Raw genomic sequence first — 18,018 nt, 5'->3', positions numbered from 1 at the left:
GCTTTTCAGTGTACTCTGGACAAAAAGATAAGAGGTGAAAGTGTTGTCTCAAAGAAAAATAAGATGTGTTTTCAGTGCTGTCCGAGGTCATAGGTTGAATATAAGTTGGACCAGAGCCTACAGACATTAAAGAAGGGAGGATTTTTCGGTGGTTTTGGATTATTGCTTTGGCAGTCACAATAGCTATAACTTCCTGCTGGTTTGTTACAAAGCAAATTTAGCTAAAGGTACTCATGGATCAGTGGATTGTTTTAAACCAGGCAATGTGATATGCTTACAACCAAGAAAAAATTGTCTCCAGAAAGTGGCTCTCTGTATGCTTATTTGGCCTGCAATAATAATAATAATAATAATAATAATAATGATGAGTACTTTAAACAACCCAAGCATTTACAACAATGCATTAACAGTATCAAACAGTTAAATGTAGGCTAACATACGCAGTATAATGAGCCAAAAAGAACTATTTCAGTTAAATGAAATTACAATTATGCAACTCCTGCATCCTTGGCTGATACCAGATTTTCAAACATGCTTCACCTAATTCATCATCATTGTTTAACGTTCGCTTTCCATGCTAGCATGGGTTGGACGATTTTGACTGAGGGCTGGCGAACCAGATGGCTGCAACAGGCTCCAATCTTAGCGTCACAGAGCAGAGAACGAATGTAGGGGAGAATACTCTCAGAAGAAAATTTGTTCACGAACTGTGTGAGACATTTCAAAAGATGAAAAACCATCGCTACCAACGACAGAGATGCCGTCTTTAAACTGTTGAAGAGCAAATATTACCAATCCTAGAACCAGTTCCTACAAGAAGGGGAGTGATCGCCTTTCTGGCATTCTCTGGAGTAAAGGTTGGGCTTAAATAGTCCGTAGCAGATGGCTGTTTCCTTCACAGCTGGTACGAAAAACCCAGCATTATACCGAACAACAGTATAAAGAAAAGTGATGAGGTGGACTGCCCGCGACTGTTTCGGTGGTATGTCCTAAATTTCTTTGAGAGGATCACCAGTTTTCTCTGATGCAACGTATAATTAAAGGTGTGTGCATACCCCTATTTTTTTTATTTTTAACTATTCTCTTATCGTTCCTTTCCATTTTCTTACTATTTTCTTTTGTGAATCGTGTTCTTTCAGTGCACAAGTTTTCTAGTTAGCCTTTTGATACTCCCAACGTTAATTATGTTAACACTAAATTATCATATAACAGACAAGATCGACAATTCTGTAGTTTGTCATTTGTGCTTTATAGTAACATAAATAATATTTTGTTCCCCATTGTCTCGATTTGAGTTGCAATGACGTTTTTAAAATAAAATTCGAATCTGTAAGAAAATTCTCAAATAAATAGTTTTCTGCACCTAACTGGCATATCTACACAAGTGAATCCCCCCGGCTTTGTTTCCTCATAACTTCCAAAAAAAAAATGGATATTTTTACCGAAATTTTCTACAAACATGCTTTAGTTAAGCTCTATTACAATGGCGAGAGCTGGGTTTGTCAGTTCCTGTTACATTTGAGGATAGACGGAAGCAGAGAGTATGGGACAATCTGCATTCAGGTGTCACTTTCAACTCTCTTTCAAGGTGTTGCCAACTTTCAGCTTGTGCAAAATACCAGGTGCAATCTTCTTCAGCAGGACCACCTAGGGTTAAATGCATACACACTAGGTGATCAAACTACTTGCCCCATATTTATACGTCCTAACTTTTTCAAAATCTAATGCGCAGCCGCAGTCCTTCGCCGGCAATAAAAAAATGCCAACTTTTAAAACCGAAAATTATCCAAAAACTTACAATATTCAATCATATCAAAGGAAATGGAAATTAATCAAGATTTACATTTCCAGTGATCCAACGTGTAAAAATTTAGTCCAGAAGACTATATATTAGTCATATGATATAGTGTATATTTAAACACACGAGAAATCCACTCATAGGAATTCAACATGCTTTTTTGTGGTTATAGAACCTAGCTGTTCTTTCTAGTGTGTTGAATTCCTCATGTGTTTAAATATACACTATATCGTGTATATATATATATATATAAAATGAGATAGGGGTTGTAAATTCAACCCTCCATGGGATAACGTTGTGTAATGGTTTAATAAAGTATTGATTGGGTATTATCTGATGGTTGATGATTGATTTAGGTATGTTTCTCCATTTTCTCATTTTGTATATATATATATATATATATATATATATATATATGTATATATAGATGGAAAAATCTATATTAAAAGAATGTTATGTACAAAAAGATATATGAACAAGATACTATGTGGGTAAAATTTACTGGTGGTGCTCCTGAAAAGCATGCAAAGAGTGTCTGTCAGGAAAGTTATATCGTTGGGAGGAAGCACTCTCCCTCCAAAGACTGTACTGCTTTTTTTCCCTTTACTCATGGATCAAGGAATTGATTTCAGTCTGCTTTTGAGTTGAAGAACTGGGGAGGAACTGCAGTTCAGCTGTTGATTACAACAGCTATTTTCATGAAATATATTTCTTTACTGCCCACAAGGGGCTACACATAGAGGGGACAAACAAGGACTGACAAAGGGATTAAGTCAATTACATCGACCCAAGTGCGAAACTGGTACTTTATTTATTGACCCCGAAAGGATGAAAGGCAAAGTCGACCTCGGCGGAATTTGAACTCAGAATGTAACGACAGACGAAATACCTATTTCTTTACTACCCACAAGGGGCTAAACACAGAGGAGACAAATAAGGACAGACAAAGGAATTAAGTCGATTACATCGACCCCAGTGCATAACTGGTACTTATTTAATCAACCCCGAAAGGATGAAAGGCAAAGTCGACCTCGGAGGAATTTGAACTCAGAACATAACGACAGACGAAGTACCGCTAAGCATTTTGCCCAGTGCGCGAACGTTTCTGCCAGCTTGCCACCTTCTATGTTCATGAAATATATGTGGAGGACCCGTTCAGATAGGCAGTCTTGGGAAGATTGTTGAGACTGATGAAGCAGTCTTCTCAAGATGTAAACACAACCGAGAGGAAGGGTGCTTAAAATCTGAGCAACAGGTTTTCAGAGGAGTGTGTCACAAGACTATATATGTTCCTTATTTTGTTCCATGTCAGAAATGTAATGCACTAGAGGAATGCATACATCAGTTGGTTATTCCAGGAACTGCATCTGCCTTGGTTTTTAATTTCTCCATCATATTTGAAAGGTTAAATGAGTTGGCTGCAGTCATACTTCCATTAAGGTTGCAAAGGTCCAGAAAAACACAGTTCAAAATTATGAACATGAGGTAGTGACAGGACGGCAACCGAAAATATCTGATTGTTTCTCAAAAGCATACAGGTGAAAGTGACAAAAACGAGGTGGTACAAACATTCAGAAAATAGGCACTTGAAGATTTAAGCAGACTATCCTTAACTTGTTACTATAGAAACAGGCACCAGCATGTTTCTGAATTGTAATAGTTGACAATTAAGGAAAAGTTAGTCTCTGTTGTACTTTTACAAGAACCTACAACCGACTCCCGACTGAGAATAATCAACTTAGTTGACACTCATTGAGAGTGAGCCAAGTTGATGAGACCAGTTGTGTGTGGCCCCTAGTATACTTGCAAGTCATGTATTACAGGGGTAAAGTTTGCTCTGTACATGACCTTTGAGGTCATATCATTCATGTACACTTTCCATGTTTATTGACAGAAGTCATTCCTCTCCAATTGCCACATTTGCTCATGGTGTCTTATGTAGGTGTGCAAGATGACTACCATGTCCCATTTCAGAATTGAGAACATCGATAAAACAGTCAAAAGCAGAATTAAAAAGGTAAGACTTGCACTTAGAATGTCACTAACCATTGACTACTAGGAACTACTATGTGCTGACAGCACCATACGAGTGTGATCGTTGACAGAGCGGCTAACTGGCTTCCATGGCAGTGGCACATAAAAGGGCACCATTCAAGTGTGATCATTACCAGTGTCGCCTTATTGAAACTTGTGACAGTGCTAGTAGAGTGCCAAGAGCACCATCCGAGCGTGATCGTTACCAGAGCGGCTAACTGGCTTCCGTGCCGGGGGCATGTAAAAGGGCACCATTCGAGCGTGATCATTACCAGCATCGCCTGACTGGCCCTGTGCCTGTGGCACATAAAAAGCACCCACCACACTCTTGGAGTGGTTGGCGTTAGGAAGGGCATCCAGCCGTAGAAACATTGCCAGATCAGACTGGGCCTGGTGCAGCCTTCTGGCTTCCCAGACCTCAGTTGAACTGTTCAACCCATGTTAGCATAGAAAGCGGACGCTAAACGATGATGATGATGATGATGATGATGATGTTTATATGTCTTTTATGTTCAACATTTTTTCCTTTTACCAGGAAGGGTATCCAGCTGTAGAAACTCTGCCAGATCAATATTGGAGCCTGGTGCAGCCATCTGGTTTGCCATCCCTCAGTCAAAATCACCCAACCCATGCTAGCATGGAAAGCGGATGTTAAACGATGATGATGATGATGATGAAATGTACCCCGAGAACAGACTTTATCATTTCTTCCTCTTGTATATGTTCTTTTTTCCGAAGATCACTTGACATGTCTTCATTCAACCTGCAACTTGTTTCCTAAATAGTCATTTCCATAATTTCATCAGTGATGAGGCAAGAATCAAATCCTTTTATTTATGAGGCATCTGGTTTGTTTTATTGTGAAACCTTTTAGAATATTGAAGGCGAATGCTTTTGCCAAATAAAACAATTTGATCCTTGTCTCAACACTTACCAAATCAGGAAAGCACATCTTGAAGCATGTGAAAATGATAATTGTAAAATTGAGAATAATGAAGATAATACATAATTAAACTTATGGAACACAGATGTTGATATTAAAATGAGACAAGACTATCAGACCCTTTGTTTTGTAAGTTGGTTTCAAAGACAAGTTAAAGTTAAGGATAAATTCGAGCGAGGTCGTTGCCAGTACCGCCTGACTGGCTCTGTGCCAGTGGCACGTAAAAAAGCACCCACTACACTCTCAGAGTGGTTGGCGTTAGGAAGGGCATCCAGCTGTAGAAACTCTGCCAGATCAAGATTGGAACCTGGTCCAGTCATCTGGTTCACCAGCCCTCAGTCAAAATCGTCCAACCCATGCTAGCATGAAAAGTGGACGTTAAACGATGATGATGATAATATATTATATATTAAATTGTCTTGTTTAATCATTTAGTGTACCTTCACACTGAGTGATTAGAAGAAGGAATATCAAAGTCATCATCTATACATCCATCTTTCATGTTGGCTTGGATTGGATGGTTTGACAGGATCCAATAGAGTCAAGGACTGCATTGTGCTCCGATGTCTGCTTTAGTATGGTTTCTACATCTGGATGCCCTTTCTTATGGCAACCCCTTTACAGAGTGTTCTGGGTGCTTTTTTTTAGCTCCTATAATGATGTCGCTCTGCAGCTAGCAAGTCTAAGATCCCCTTTGGTTGAGTGGGGGCTACAGTGGAGATGAAGTTGGCTTTCTGCTAGATGTGAAGACAAAGTATAAAAGAAGGGACCAAAACAGAACAAGTTTCTTGCTGTAAAGGAGTACATGGATACTCACATTATAGAAGAGAGGATGAGAGTAACTAGGTTGGAACTGGAAAGATAAAATAGTGGTAACAAGGTGTCAGTGTGGACCATCAAGGTTAAAATCTCTCTCTATATAAAGCTGAAGTTGTCTGTGTATGGCAGGTTTGGTAGCTTTCAACTATCTCCTCTGAGATCCTGTGGCACAAGTTGGCCAAAATTGAGAGTATGATAGAAGAAGGCTTGCTCTTCATTCCGTAGAAGATAAAATTCAAATCGGACCATCTTAACACCAAAAATTATCTACATCAAAAAGGTGCTTTTTTTTCAATGAAAATCCCTATTTTTTACGATTTTTTGACTGCTGTGTTGCCATTTTTCGGTGTATTTCAGCCAGAAAAATGTTCACTTAAAGAGAATAACAAGCTACATAATGCAAAATTTTTACTTTTCAAAAATTCCAATTCTAAAGGGTCGAAACAAACCCGAGCAACGCCGGGCGATACTGCTATTAGTGAATAAAAATGAATAGAGACAGAAGAATAGGGCGTATGGGTGGGTAGATGTTGTAAGAGTATATGAGGAAAGTGAGGGATGGTTATAGATGGGGAATGGGAATGGATGAAGAAAAATGGTCAATAATAAAGAAATGCCGGAGGGAAGCGTTGGCGATGTCTATAGAGATTGAGTAGGATTGAGGAGTAGATATAATGAATGGGAGACTACGTTGGAAGAAGGAGAAAGGGAGGTAACCTGTGTGTAGGTAGACGAAAGAAATAGATGTGGTGCATGAGAGACATATCTCTAGTAATAAATGTGTCGGTATCTCTGTATAACACAACCGTTTACTGGTATTACATTATGGTAAAGTCAGTATAAAACATTTTAGATGTAAATTATTACAGAAGAGGAATGATTTACTTGAATAACACAATTGAAATGCTATCGCCTTTCATTGTCTTTAAAACACGAATATAAAGATATTTGACAATTTTCCCCTAATATCAGGCTGATCTTTTGTGTGTGTCATCAATTTTATTTCCTTTGTTACACGTTCTGAATGAAGAATTATATTTCTTTACTACCCACAAGGGGACAAACAAGGACAGACAAAGGGATTAAGCCAATTATATTACTCCAGTGCGTAACTGGTACTTAATTTATCGACCCCGAAAGGATGTGTGAAGAATTAACTTATTCAGCACAGAATTATGATTCAGAGGAGTCTCTCACATTTTTTGTATTTCAAGGACTACACTGGCGATGTGTCGTTATTTTCGTTTCTCAGGTAGAAGGGGTAGTTTGGTAGCTATTTCTACCAAGTTGAACAACTACACAGAGTCTCCTACATTAAAAGTTAATTTGTTAGGCGATGTGTTTTGGTCTATAACCGGGGTTATACATTTGAACAAAGTTAAATAAAAGGTATTTCGTTTTTGGATTTGGTTTGCAAGATTCTTTATAAGAGTTCGGTGTGCCTTATTATGTTGTTACATAATAAGGCACAAAAATAAAATGACTCTCCCTAGACACACTAAATAAAAGGTGTTCTGAGCTCTCAGAAGCGTTAGCACACCCAGCGAAATGCTTTGCGGTACTTCGTCTGCCGTTACGTTGTGAGTTCAAATTTCGCCGAGGTCGACTTTACCTTTCATCCTTTCGGGGTCGATAAATTAAGTAGCAGTTACGCACTCGGGTCGATATAATCGACTTAATACCTATGTCTGTCCTTGTTTGTCCCCTCTATGTTTAGCCCCTTGTGGGTAATAAAGAAATAGGTGTTCTGGGTGTATTGAACTAAGTTTGGGACCTTTAAAGCTATAGCACCGGTGTTATTCAAGCAGAGGGACAAAGAGTCACCGACACCGTTCATTCAATTAATGTTACGTCGACCGACTTAATTGCATCTTTGTTTAGGTTGAAAGTGAATCCTTGTATTTATTTCAGTCATCGGACCACTACTGTGATGTAACAACGTTTATGATTATTTCCTGAAAGTCCAAAAGTTCGCCAGTCTTTCCTCTTCCAACCGGTGCCCGTTTCTTTCATTAATTATCGTTGGGAAGATCGTCGTTAACGATTGTTAGTAATTATATCATTAATGTTTATATCATGTCTGAGGTGAACGATGATGTTTATAAATGTACCACGTTAGGTTGAACGTTAAAGTCCATAAGCAGTATACTGTGTTTGGTGAACAGTAATATTTATAATTGTATCATCTTGAGGTGAACGTTGATATTTGTAATTATATTATGTCATGCTATAATGAACATTAATACAAGAGTCGCAGGTCCACCACCTTCATATATTATGTCTTTCATTTCGTCATGGACCACTACAACACGAATTCGTTGCACCAATTTTACAAGTGCTTTGGAAATGGATTTTAATCACAATCCAATGAGTGACTAATATTCCTGACTTTTTTTAATGTTTAAATGGAAAAGAGAGTTTTATATATATTGCCATCTCTTCACACGTTGTACGCTTTTTTACTATCTGGGTGGACAACCCTGGTCTATTAGGACAACACACAGAGTTTTCTTTTCTCTCTAATCTGTCTTCTATCTTATCCTTTTTCTAACTGATTATTCCGTTTTCCATGACACAACATGAATATAAAAAAAACTTGTGTATATCTGTCATTTATACATACTCTATATTCTTAACGTACATAGAATCCATTTACAATATCTACATTTCATGACAGAATTATAAGTATATTTGTATATTACAATGTTTGTCGTTTGAAAAGGATCCAGTCAGCAAAAAACATTCGAGTGTAACAGAAAAACAATGCATAATTTCTACAAATGTAAATGGAATCCTTTCAGATACAAGCCAAGAAACTGAACCCAATTAAAATTGATACTTGCATAGAATTCTCAACTTTTAAAATAATTAATATGGAGGACATTAATCATTAGACACTTCTTATACCACTGTTTTTGAACAATATAGACTCAGTTCCAAGGATTTACAAAAGTGAAAAATCTTTACAGAGTGAGCCCATTACAATATCGACCGGTGGAAGGATTATTGAATATCAGAGTGACATTTGTAAAAAAAAAATGCTTTCTTCGAAATGTGAAGTCATCACACGCAAAGAAACACACAACAAGAAAAAACTATACCACTGCGAAATATGTGGAAAATATTTTGTTTCCAATAGTAATTTGACAACACATAAGAAAATACATACAGGGGAAAAACCGTTCCATTGTGAGATCTGCGGAAAATCCTTCATAAATAGTTCAGAACTCGCTATCCACATCCGTAGACACAAAGGAGAAAAGGCTTACCAATGTGAGGTGTGTGGAAAATCTTTTATTACGAATGGTGATTTAAAAATACATGAACGGATACATACTGGGGAAAGGCCTTTCCACTGTGAAATATGTGGAAAAGCATTTGTTAATAGATCCCAGCTTGTTGTCCACGTACGGAGACACACGGGGGAAAAAACTTATCATTGTGAGGTGTGCGGAAAATCATTTATTACCAATGGTGACTTAAAAGTACACGAGAGGGTTCACACGGGGGAAAAACCGTTCCACTGTGAAATCTGCGGAAAATCTTTTGTAAATAGTTCGCATCTTGTTGTCCACATTCGTAGACACACGGGGGAAAAAACGTATCATTGTAAAGTGTGCGGAAAATCTTTCGTTGCTAACGGTGACTTGAAAATACACGAACGAATACACACTGCGAAAAGTCTGTTCCACTGCGAAATTTGCGGAAAATCATTCACCCACAATTCCCATCTTGTCATCCACATAAGTCGACACACGGGCGAAAAACCCTTTAATTGCGAAATATGCGGACAATCTTTCTTCACGAACGGACACTTAAAGACACACGGCAGGATCCATACGGGGGAAAAACCGTTCCAGTGCGAAACGTGTGGAAAATCTTTCATTTATAATTCTAAGCTTACAATACACAAACGTAGCCACACCGGCGGAAACTCATATTGTTGCGAAATTTGCGGAAAGTCGTTTATCAATAACTACAAACTTTCGATCCACAAACGTAGCCACACCGGAGAAAAGCCATATTGCTGTCAGATCTGCGGAAAATCCTTCGCTGCTAGCAGCAGCCTAACAACGCACAATAGGGTTCATACTGGAGAAAACCTTTTCCACTGCGAGATCTGCGGAACGTCTTTTACCACAAACGGTAGGCTTACAATTCACAAACGTAGTCATACTGGAGAAAAACCTTATCACTGTGAAATCTGTGGAAAATCTTTTGTGTCCAACAGTAATTTAACAGCACATAATAGAATTCATACGAGAGAGAAACGGTATCATTGTGAAATCTGTGGGAAGTCTTTCATGAACAATTCGGATGTTGTTATTCACAAACGAGCACATAGCGGGGAAAAGCCGTATCCCTGCGATGTGTGTGGAAAGTCGTTCTCTGTTAATTCAAGCCTCGTAGTTCACAAAAGGAGACATACTGGGGAAAACCCGTTTCATTGTGAGATCTGCGGAAAATCTTTCACTCAGACTTCTAGTCTTGTCGTTCACAAAAGAATTCATACGGGCGAAAAACCTTACCACTGTGAGATCTGCGGGAAATGTTTTGTCTCGAACAGTAAATTAACGATACACACAAAAATACACACTGGATAACGACTCGTTTCGTTATATGTAGAAGGCAACAAGCTGGCAGGATTATAAACCTGCGGCGAGCTGGCAGAGACGTTAGCACGTCGGGCGAAATGCGTAGCCGTATTTCGTCTGACGTTACGTTCTGAGTTCAAATTCCGCCGAGGTCGACTTTGCCTTTCATCCTTTCGGGGGGTCGATAAATTAAGTACCAGTCACGCACTGGGGTCGATGTAATCGACTTAATCCCTTTGTCTGTCCTTGTTTGTCCTCTCTGTGTTTAGCCCTTTGTGGGTAGTAAAGAAATAGGAATTTCATCTGCCGCTATGTTCTGAGTTCAAATTCCGCCGAGGTCGACTTTGCCTTTCGTCCTTTCGGGGTCGATTAAATAAGTACCAGTTACGCACTGGGGTCGATGTAATCGATTTAATCCCTTTGTCTGTCCTTGTTTGTTCCCTCTGTGTTTAGCCCCTTCTGGGTAGTAAAGAAATAAGAATTATAAACCTGCGGAGTGAAGTTCTTCACAGCATTTTGTCTGTCTTTATGTTCTGAGTTCAAGTTCCGCCAAGCTTCACTTTGCTTTTCATCCTATGTGGGGGTCAATGAAATAAGTACCAGTTGAATATTGTGGTCAATATAATCAACTTTCCCACTTCCTCGAAATTGCTGGCTTTGTGCCAAAATTTAAAAAACCGTTATGAGATAAGTGGGAAATAATCAGTTGAAAATTCTTATATTGCAATTTGTGAATGGACACAGGCAGGTAAAATGTCATATTGTTATGGAATATGCAAGAAATTTTCTGTCTTTAACAGTATTTAATAACACAAGAAATTTTCTGTCTTTAACAGTATTTAATAACACAAGAATTTCACACCTGAGGAAAATTCTATCCTTACTAACTGATGTGAAAAACTATTCTCTGTTAATTCGTGTCTAGTTTAAAAATGGAAACACTCTGGAAAAACTCAGTTCATTGTGAAATATGGAAAAACTATCATAGAAAATTTTATTTTTGTAATTCAGAAAAGAATATGCATTGGAAAAAGAAAATTTTACCATTATAAAATGTCTAGGAAATTGCTGTGAAATGTGTTGGAAATCTTTGGTCTTGATAACAGTTTAAAATGTCTTGAATCATGCAGGAAAACCCTACCACTGAAATATTTGAGAAATCCCTTATCACTTGTAAAATCACTTGTAAAAGTAGAAATACATCTCTATATATATATAAACAGCAAAATGCCTGTCTGTGTGTGTGTGTGCGTATCCTTTGTACAAATCCACAATTTTTCAGTTAGAAGGCTCGCACTTTCTATGGTCATTCAAAACCGTCCAAGGGTGGTTGTGCACATCTTTACATTTCCCCAGTCACCCAGCAAAGCCATTGAAAAATCAATAGAATTGACTTTTTGTGAATTTTCTATCCAAAACTCAATCAAAATGCCCGAAACTTGATACGCCAATTGAATGCCAGTTAGCTGTATGTGATTGGTCGGAGATTTGGACAGTACTCACATGTATGTGCACACGCACGCAGCTGTATATGCATGCACTAGCACTATGACCTGGCGTTGCTGGGTCATAGTGCTAGTGTTATATAAATCCTTCCATGGCAAACTAAACTTTTTGTTTTTTCCAACAATTATGTTATGTTGAAAGTTTTGATTTTTCTCTTTGGATTTTCATCTTGTACATCATCATCCTTATCGTTTAACGTCTGCCTCCCATGCTGGCATGGATGGAACGGTTTAACAGGAGCCAGCCTCGCAGAAGCCTGCACCAGATTTCACTGACTATTTTGGCAGGATTTTTACAGCTGGATGTCCTTCCTAACACCAAACGCCCTTATATGTATGGCACCTGAAGAACAAAGGGACCCCAATTGCAATCACATGGAAGATCCCTACATCAACGGCAGCATGTGTTGTCAGCCGTACATAGCAGAATGGGCAAGGATTTTGAAGAACTCCCTCGATCCGAGGAACATCTTAGAATCCTAGATGAAGTCTTCAGACCATGCTTACACTTCAGGCGATTCTTACTGAAATCCTGGGACCCACACACTGATTGGATGGATTCCAGTTAGTGGTCTAAGGGAGGCAATCTCTTGCACTTTCTTGTTTGTGTGGTCAATAACAAGCCATGAAGCCTTTTCTCCCTCCGTTTTGAAGAGAGGTTATAAGCCACTGGTCATTAGGATCTGACGTGATGTATTTAGAATTAAGCGCTTTATGGATGGGAAACCCTAGTAACCCTATAAACCGGCCGTAACTATCTTTATCTGTTGAGGATAAAGGGTAAAAGACCCCCTTTGGTCATGAATGACCATAAGATTGCAGGATTGTGCCTAGAGTTACCCTCCGAGGTACAAGTCAGGGCAAGGTTGTTTGTGGAGGATCAGCAGTCGCCCATGCGCACTTGCCTTTCCTCTCCATGCCACCGATGTTAGGGAAAGCAAAGGATTATACAGCTTGGCACCAGTGATGCCGCAACTCATTTTGTACAGCTGAGTGAACTGGAGCAACGTGAAATAAAGTGTCTTGCTCAAGAACACAACACAAGCTTGGCCCGGGAATTGAACTTACTACCTCATGATTGTGAACCAGACTCTCTAACCACTGTGCCATATATATATATACATATATATATAATTTATATTACAAATAAGAAAATGGAGAAACACATTAGTTGGTTTATCAGCTTTAGGATATTAGAATGTTGGCTTATTTAACAAAACGAAATAAATAATTCAACATTCTAATATTCGAAAGCTGATAAACCAACTAATGTGCTTCTCCATTTTCTTATTTGTTATATAAATTAATGGTAAAATATTTATTTATCTTCACCAATTTAATACAATAAGTAAGTTAATTGCATTGCAATTAAAAACACTTGTGTATTAATAATTTGGGTATTATACCAACAGTATATTGGATAAGTATTATCCCTTAGTGAGTTGGATCCATAACCCCTAACTTACTTGGTATTATATATATATATATATATATATATATATATATATAACAATTAAGGATAACTTCTTAAGGAATCTTAACAAGAAATTATCAGGTAGTTAGCGTGAAAAACCTCATAAGAGAAAAATTCGAAAATAATTTTTTTCTTTTGAACATATTAATTTATATTATATATATGTGTAATAATGCCCTCTATATAATATAAAGTATATATATATATATATATAAATTGTATGACTGTAATATCTGTGTGTGTGTTAGTATTTGTGAGATGTCCTTCCATTAAAATAAGAAAAAAATCTTTGTGAATTATAAACTTATAGTTGATAAATTAATTCACTTTTGCCATTAAAGCATCTTAGAAAGAACGTTTCATTATGATGAACAAAACTATGGAGTAAAGCTTTACACTTGGGAAATTTCTGAAATTCATTCTCCTACAAAAGACATGGTAAACAAACAAATCTGTACCAGAGAAAAAAAAAATTACCGAGGTGACTTACTGAAAAAATATTCTCAACGAATAGAACAAATAACTGAGACATACTTGCAAAATAATTGTTGAAATATATATTTATATGTAAATTAGAAACTTATAATTAAAACCTTGTAACCTTGATATTTGTTGATTGGTATTTTCTGAGCAGTAAGGCAGCGAGCTGGCAGAAACGTTAGCACGCCGGGCGAAATGCGTAGCCGTATTTTGTCTGTCATTACGTTCTGAGTTCAAATTCCGCTGAGGTCGACTTTGCCTTTCATACTTTCGGGGTCGATAAATTAAGTACCAGTTATGCACTGGGATCGATGTAATCGACTGAATCCGTTTGTCCTCTCTGTGTTTAGTCCCTTGTGGTTAGTAAACAAATAGGTATTTCGTCTGCCGCTATGTTCTGAGTTCAAATTCCGCCAAGATCAACTTTGCCTTTCATCCTTTCGAGGTCGATAAATCAAGTACCAGTTATGCACTGGGGTCGATGTAATCGACTTAATCCCTTTGTCTGTCCTTGTTTGTCCTCTCTGTGTTTAGCCCCTTGTGGGTAGTAAAGAAATAGGTATTTTCTGAGCAGCTCAAAGTATCTTTTTCAAAATTCTTTGGTATCCCTCTTCCATAAGTTCTACTCTCTCCAAGACAGTGGAACTTGTGGACAGGTGAAACTAAGGAAGACTTAGGACAAAGTAACAAAGACTGACCTGAAGATACATCTCACAGAGGAGATGATAAAGAATCATACTGACTGGTGATGGGTGGTGCTACAGAAGACATGTCCACCTATGGAAAGGGTAGTGATTAAGAATCCATAATACATGTATGGGTGTGCATCTATATGCTTGTATACTATTCTCCTCCAACCCCATCTTACTGCCTGTCACCATATATATCCCTTCAAGAATCTCATCTCTTCATCACTCACAGTACATACTCCTGAGTTCCCTCTCTTGCCACCCAGCAACATCTCTTACCTTTATCTCAGTACCCCTCTTACATCTAGGATGCCCTCTAGCATTTCTTTCCCTTGTACCCGCTGTTCTTGAGGAGACCTATTGAGTCAAGTACATCAAAATAAAAATCCAAATGGAAATTGTAGTTAAGACACCCGTGCTGGTGACACGTAAAAAGCACCGTCCGAGCGTGGCAGATGCCAGCGCTGCCTGACTGGCACCCATGTTGGTGGTACATAAAAAGCACCAACTGATCGTGGTTGCATTTGCCAGCCTGCTCTGGCCCCTGTGCCCGTGGCACAGGGGCACTACACTCACGGAGTAGTTGGCGTTAGGAAGGGCATCCAGCTGTAGAAACATTGCCATATCAGACTGGAGCCTGGTGCAGCCTCCATGGCTTCCAGACCCCGGTTGAACTGTCCAACCCATGCTAGCATGGAAAACGGACGTTAATTGATAAGGATGATGATGATGTACCCCACCCACTGTTTCTCTCATTTCTTTCACTCTTTCCTTCATTTCCACCATCTCCTTATCTACTTTACTTCTACAGTACTCTCACTCTGCTCTTCTTCTTCGTCCTACCTCTGTAGCACTCTGCAGTATTCTACTTGCCATGCTCCCTCTGCCTCTTTTTGTCACACAGTCTCTCCAGCTTCTCTGCCTCTGCAATGTCCCAATCCACTCCTCATTTCCCCCTCTCTGACCTACCGGCACACCCTTTTTACATTTCTCTTTCAATGATTTAAGATTCCTCTTGACCATTTCCTGCCCCCATTCTCTCATGCCTGTCCATACTCACTCTTTATACATGTTGGATAGCTCTAGACTCCCCTTTTACACAATCTTCCTCATCACCTTTTCAACACTATCCTTCTCTTTTTCTCAACCTGCCATAAATCCCTTAATTCTCCATATTCCTTGCTATACTTGTTGCTCTCCTAGGATCATTGCTCACTCTCTCTTCACTCCCCCTCAGTTTAAAGGGCCACTTTAGGGCTTTAGTCTTTGAGGTAATAATCACCAGTGATGGCACTACAAAAATGCACCCAGTACATTCTGTAAAGTGGTTGGCATTAGAAAAAGGATCCAGTGACAGAAACCATGCTGAAGGGGCCATTAATGAACAATGCAATCCTTCAGTCCCCCTCAGTTGAAGGGGCCACTTTAGGGCCTTAGTCTTTGAGGTAATAATCACCTGTGATGGTGCTACAAAAAAGCACCCAGTACATTCTGTAAAGTGGTTGGCATTAGAAAGGGAATCCAGTGATAGAAACCGTGCTGAAGGGGACATTAGTGAACAATGCAATCCTTCAACTCATCAGACCATGTCAAACCATCCAACCCATACTAGCATGGAAGCCAGATTTTAAATGATTGATCAGTTAAAAATCTCCATGTTCTGCTGCTATTTTTCAACTAGTTTCGCAAAATCCAAAGATCTCTCTTTGTGCAATATGCCATTGTCAAGGTTAGTTCTGATTGAACTGACCCACGATCAAGTGTTCCAACTTAAAAATTTCCATATTTTTGTATATCTTTGTATATTGAAATTGAAATCGATCAAAAATTAATGGAAACTGTAGTTGTGATACCAGTGCTGGTGGCATGTAAAAGAAACATCTGAACATGGCTATTGCTAGCGCTGCCTCGACTGGCCTCCGTGCCAGTGGCATGTAAAAAGCACCAACCGATCGTGACCGTTGCCAGCCTCGACTGGGACCTGTGCGGGTAGTACGTAAAAAGCACCCAGTACACTCTTGGAGTGGTTGGCGTTAGGAAGGGCATCCAGCTGTAGAAACACTTCCAGATCAGACTGGGCCTGGTGCAGCCTCCTGGCTTCCCAGACCCCGGTCAAACAATCCAACCCATGCAAGCATGGAAAGTGGACATTAAACAATGATGAGGATGATGATGATGATGATGATAGATGGTTCCTTTTTTGAAGACGGGTGGGTTTAATTGGGGGGGGGGCATTTTGTTATTTCTTCCACTAACTGGATGGTCAAATAAATGTCTTGGACATAAACTGTAAGGTTGATAGCAGAGTGGATTTGTGAAAGCAGAGCATGAGGCTTAAATGTGTTTTTTACTTCAGATTTTGTAGAAATGGTTGAAATGCCGATTCTATGTTTGCTTTTATGGTCTACCTCATTCTGGTGATGCTAGCATTCTGCAGGTAAGTGGGAATTCTCATATATATATTTTTTTTTTTTACCTTTTTCTAGGTTATACTCATTTTACTCTTTTACTTGTTTCAGTCATTTGACTGGGGCCATGCTGGAGCAACGCCTTTAGTCGAGCAAATCGACTCCAGGACTTATTCTTTGTAAGCCTAGTACTTATTCTATTGGTCTCTTTTGCCGAACCACTAAGTTACGGGGATGTAAACACACCAGCATCGGTTGTCAAGCAATGCTAGGGGAACAAACACAGACACACAAACACACACACATACATGTATATATATATATATACATATATATGACAGGCTTCTTTCAGTTTCCATATACCAAATCCACTCACAAGGCTTTGGTCGGCCCAAGGCTATAGTAGAAGACACTTGCCCAAGGTGTCACGCAGTGGGACTGAACCCAGAACCATGTGGTTGGTAAGCAAGCTACTTACCACACAGCCGCTCCTGCTTTATAATAACATCCATATTTGGATGGGGTTTGTCGAGTAGCATACTTTCTTTTTTATTTGTTGCTGTTATGGTCAAGTTTATTTGTTACATTGTTGATTGTTTTTAATCAGGATTGCACATTTGGATTCAAATTCCCCTGAGGTTGACCTGACCTCATTTTTCATCCTTTCAGGGTTGATAAAAAAAGCACCAGTTGAGTAATGGAGTCAGTGTAATCGGATTACTCTCTCTCTCTCCTGAAATTGCTGGCCTTGTGCCAAAATTTGACTTGAAGGTAGTGATTAAACCCTTGAAGGTAGAGCAGTTCAATGATTGAAACAGACAAAATAAAAAAATTATAGAATAATAGAATGGCTAAAAAGGCATTGAACCTTTCTTTTCTTATCAAATATTGCAAGTCATTGACTATTGCAGTTTGGAATAGTCAAGAAATTATGTCTATATATGGTTTTAAAGACATAATATTCATCATCATCATGATCATCGTTTAACGTCCGCTTTCCATGCTAGCATGGGTTGGACGATTTGACTGAGGACTGGTGAACCAGATGGCTGCACCAGGCTCCAGTCTTGATCTGGCAGAGTTTCTACAGCTGGATGCCCTTCCTAACACCAACCACTTCGAGAGTGTAGTGGGTGCTTTTTATGTGCCACCAGCACTAGGTCCAGTCAGGCGGTACTGGCAACGGTCATGGAAAATCATGTTTTTTTTCTGTTTTTACGTATCACCTGCACACCGGCACGAGTGCCAGTACGGCAACACTGGTAATGATCAT

At 39.0% G+C, this 18,018-nt stretch overlaps 1 protein-coding gene across 1 annotated transcript; it reads left to right on the top strand.

The window, feature by feature from the left end:
- The first annotated feature begins 6,755 nt into the window (after positions 1-6,755).
- On the top strand, positions 6,756-10,290 carry LOC115227305 (zinc finger protein 62 homolog). The gene is made up of 2 exons (XM_029798184.2): positions 6,756-6,983; positions 7,337-10,290. The coding sequence occupies exon 2, from the start codon at positions 8,633-8,635 to the stop codon at positions 10,196-10,198; it is 1,566 nt and encodes a 521-aa protein (XP_029654044.1). The 5' UTR covers positions 6,756-6,983; positions 7,337-8,632; the 3' UTR covers positions 10,199-10,290.
- Positions 10,291-18,018: the final 7,728 nt, after the last annotated feature.

Source organism: Octopus sinensis, linkage group LG2 (assembly GCF_006345805.1).
Source record: "Octopus sinensis linkage group LG2, ASM634580v1, whole genome shotgun sequence".
Lineage (NCBI taxonomy): Eukaryota > Metazoa > Mollusca > Cephalopoda > Octopoda > Octopodidae > Octopus > Octopus sinensis.
This window is presented reverse-complemented; position numbering and strand designations above follow the sequence as displayed.

What these genes read in the sequence shown, in the direction of transcription:
- LOC115227305 (XM_029798184.2), top strand. Translation starts at nt 8,633, where the DNA reads ATGCTTTCTTCGAAATGTGAAGTCATCACACGCAAAGAAACACACAAC.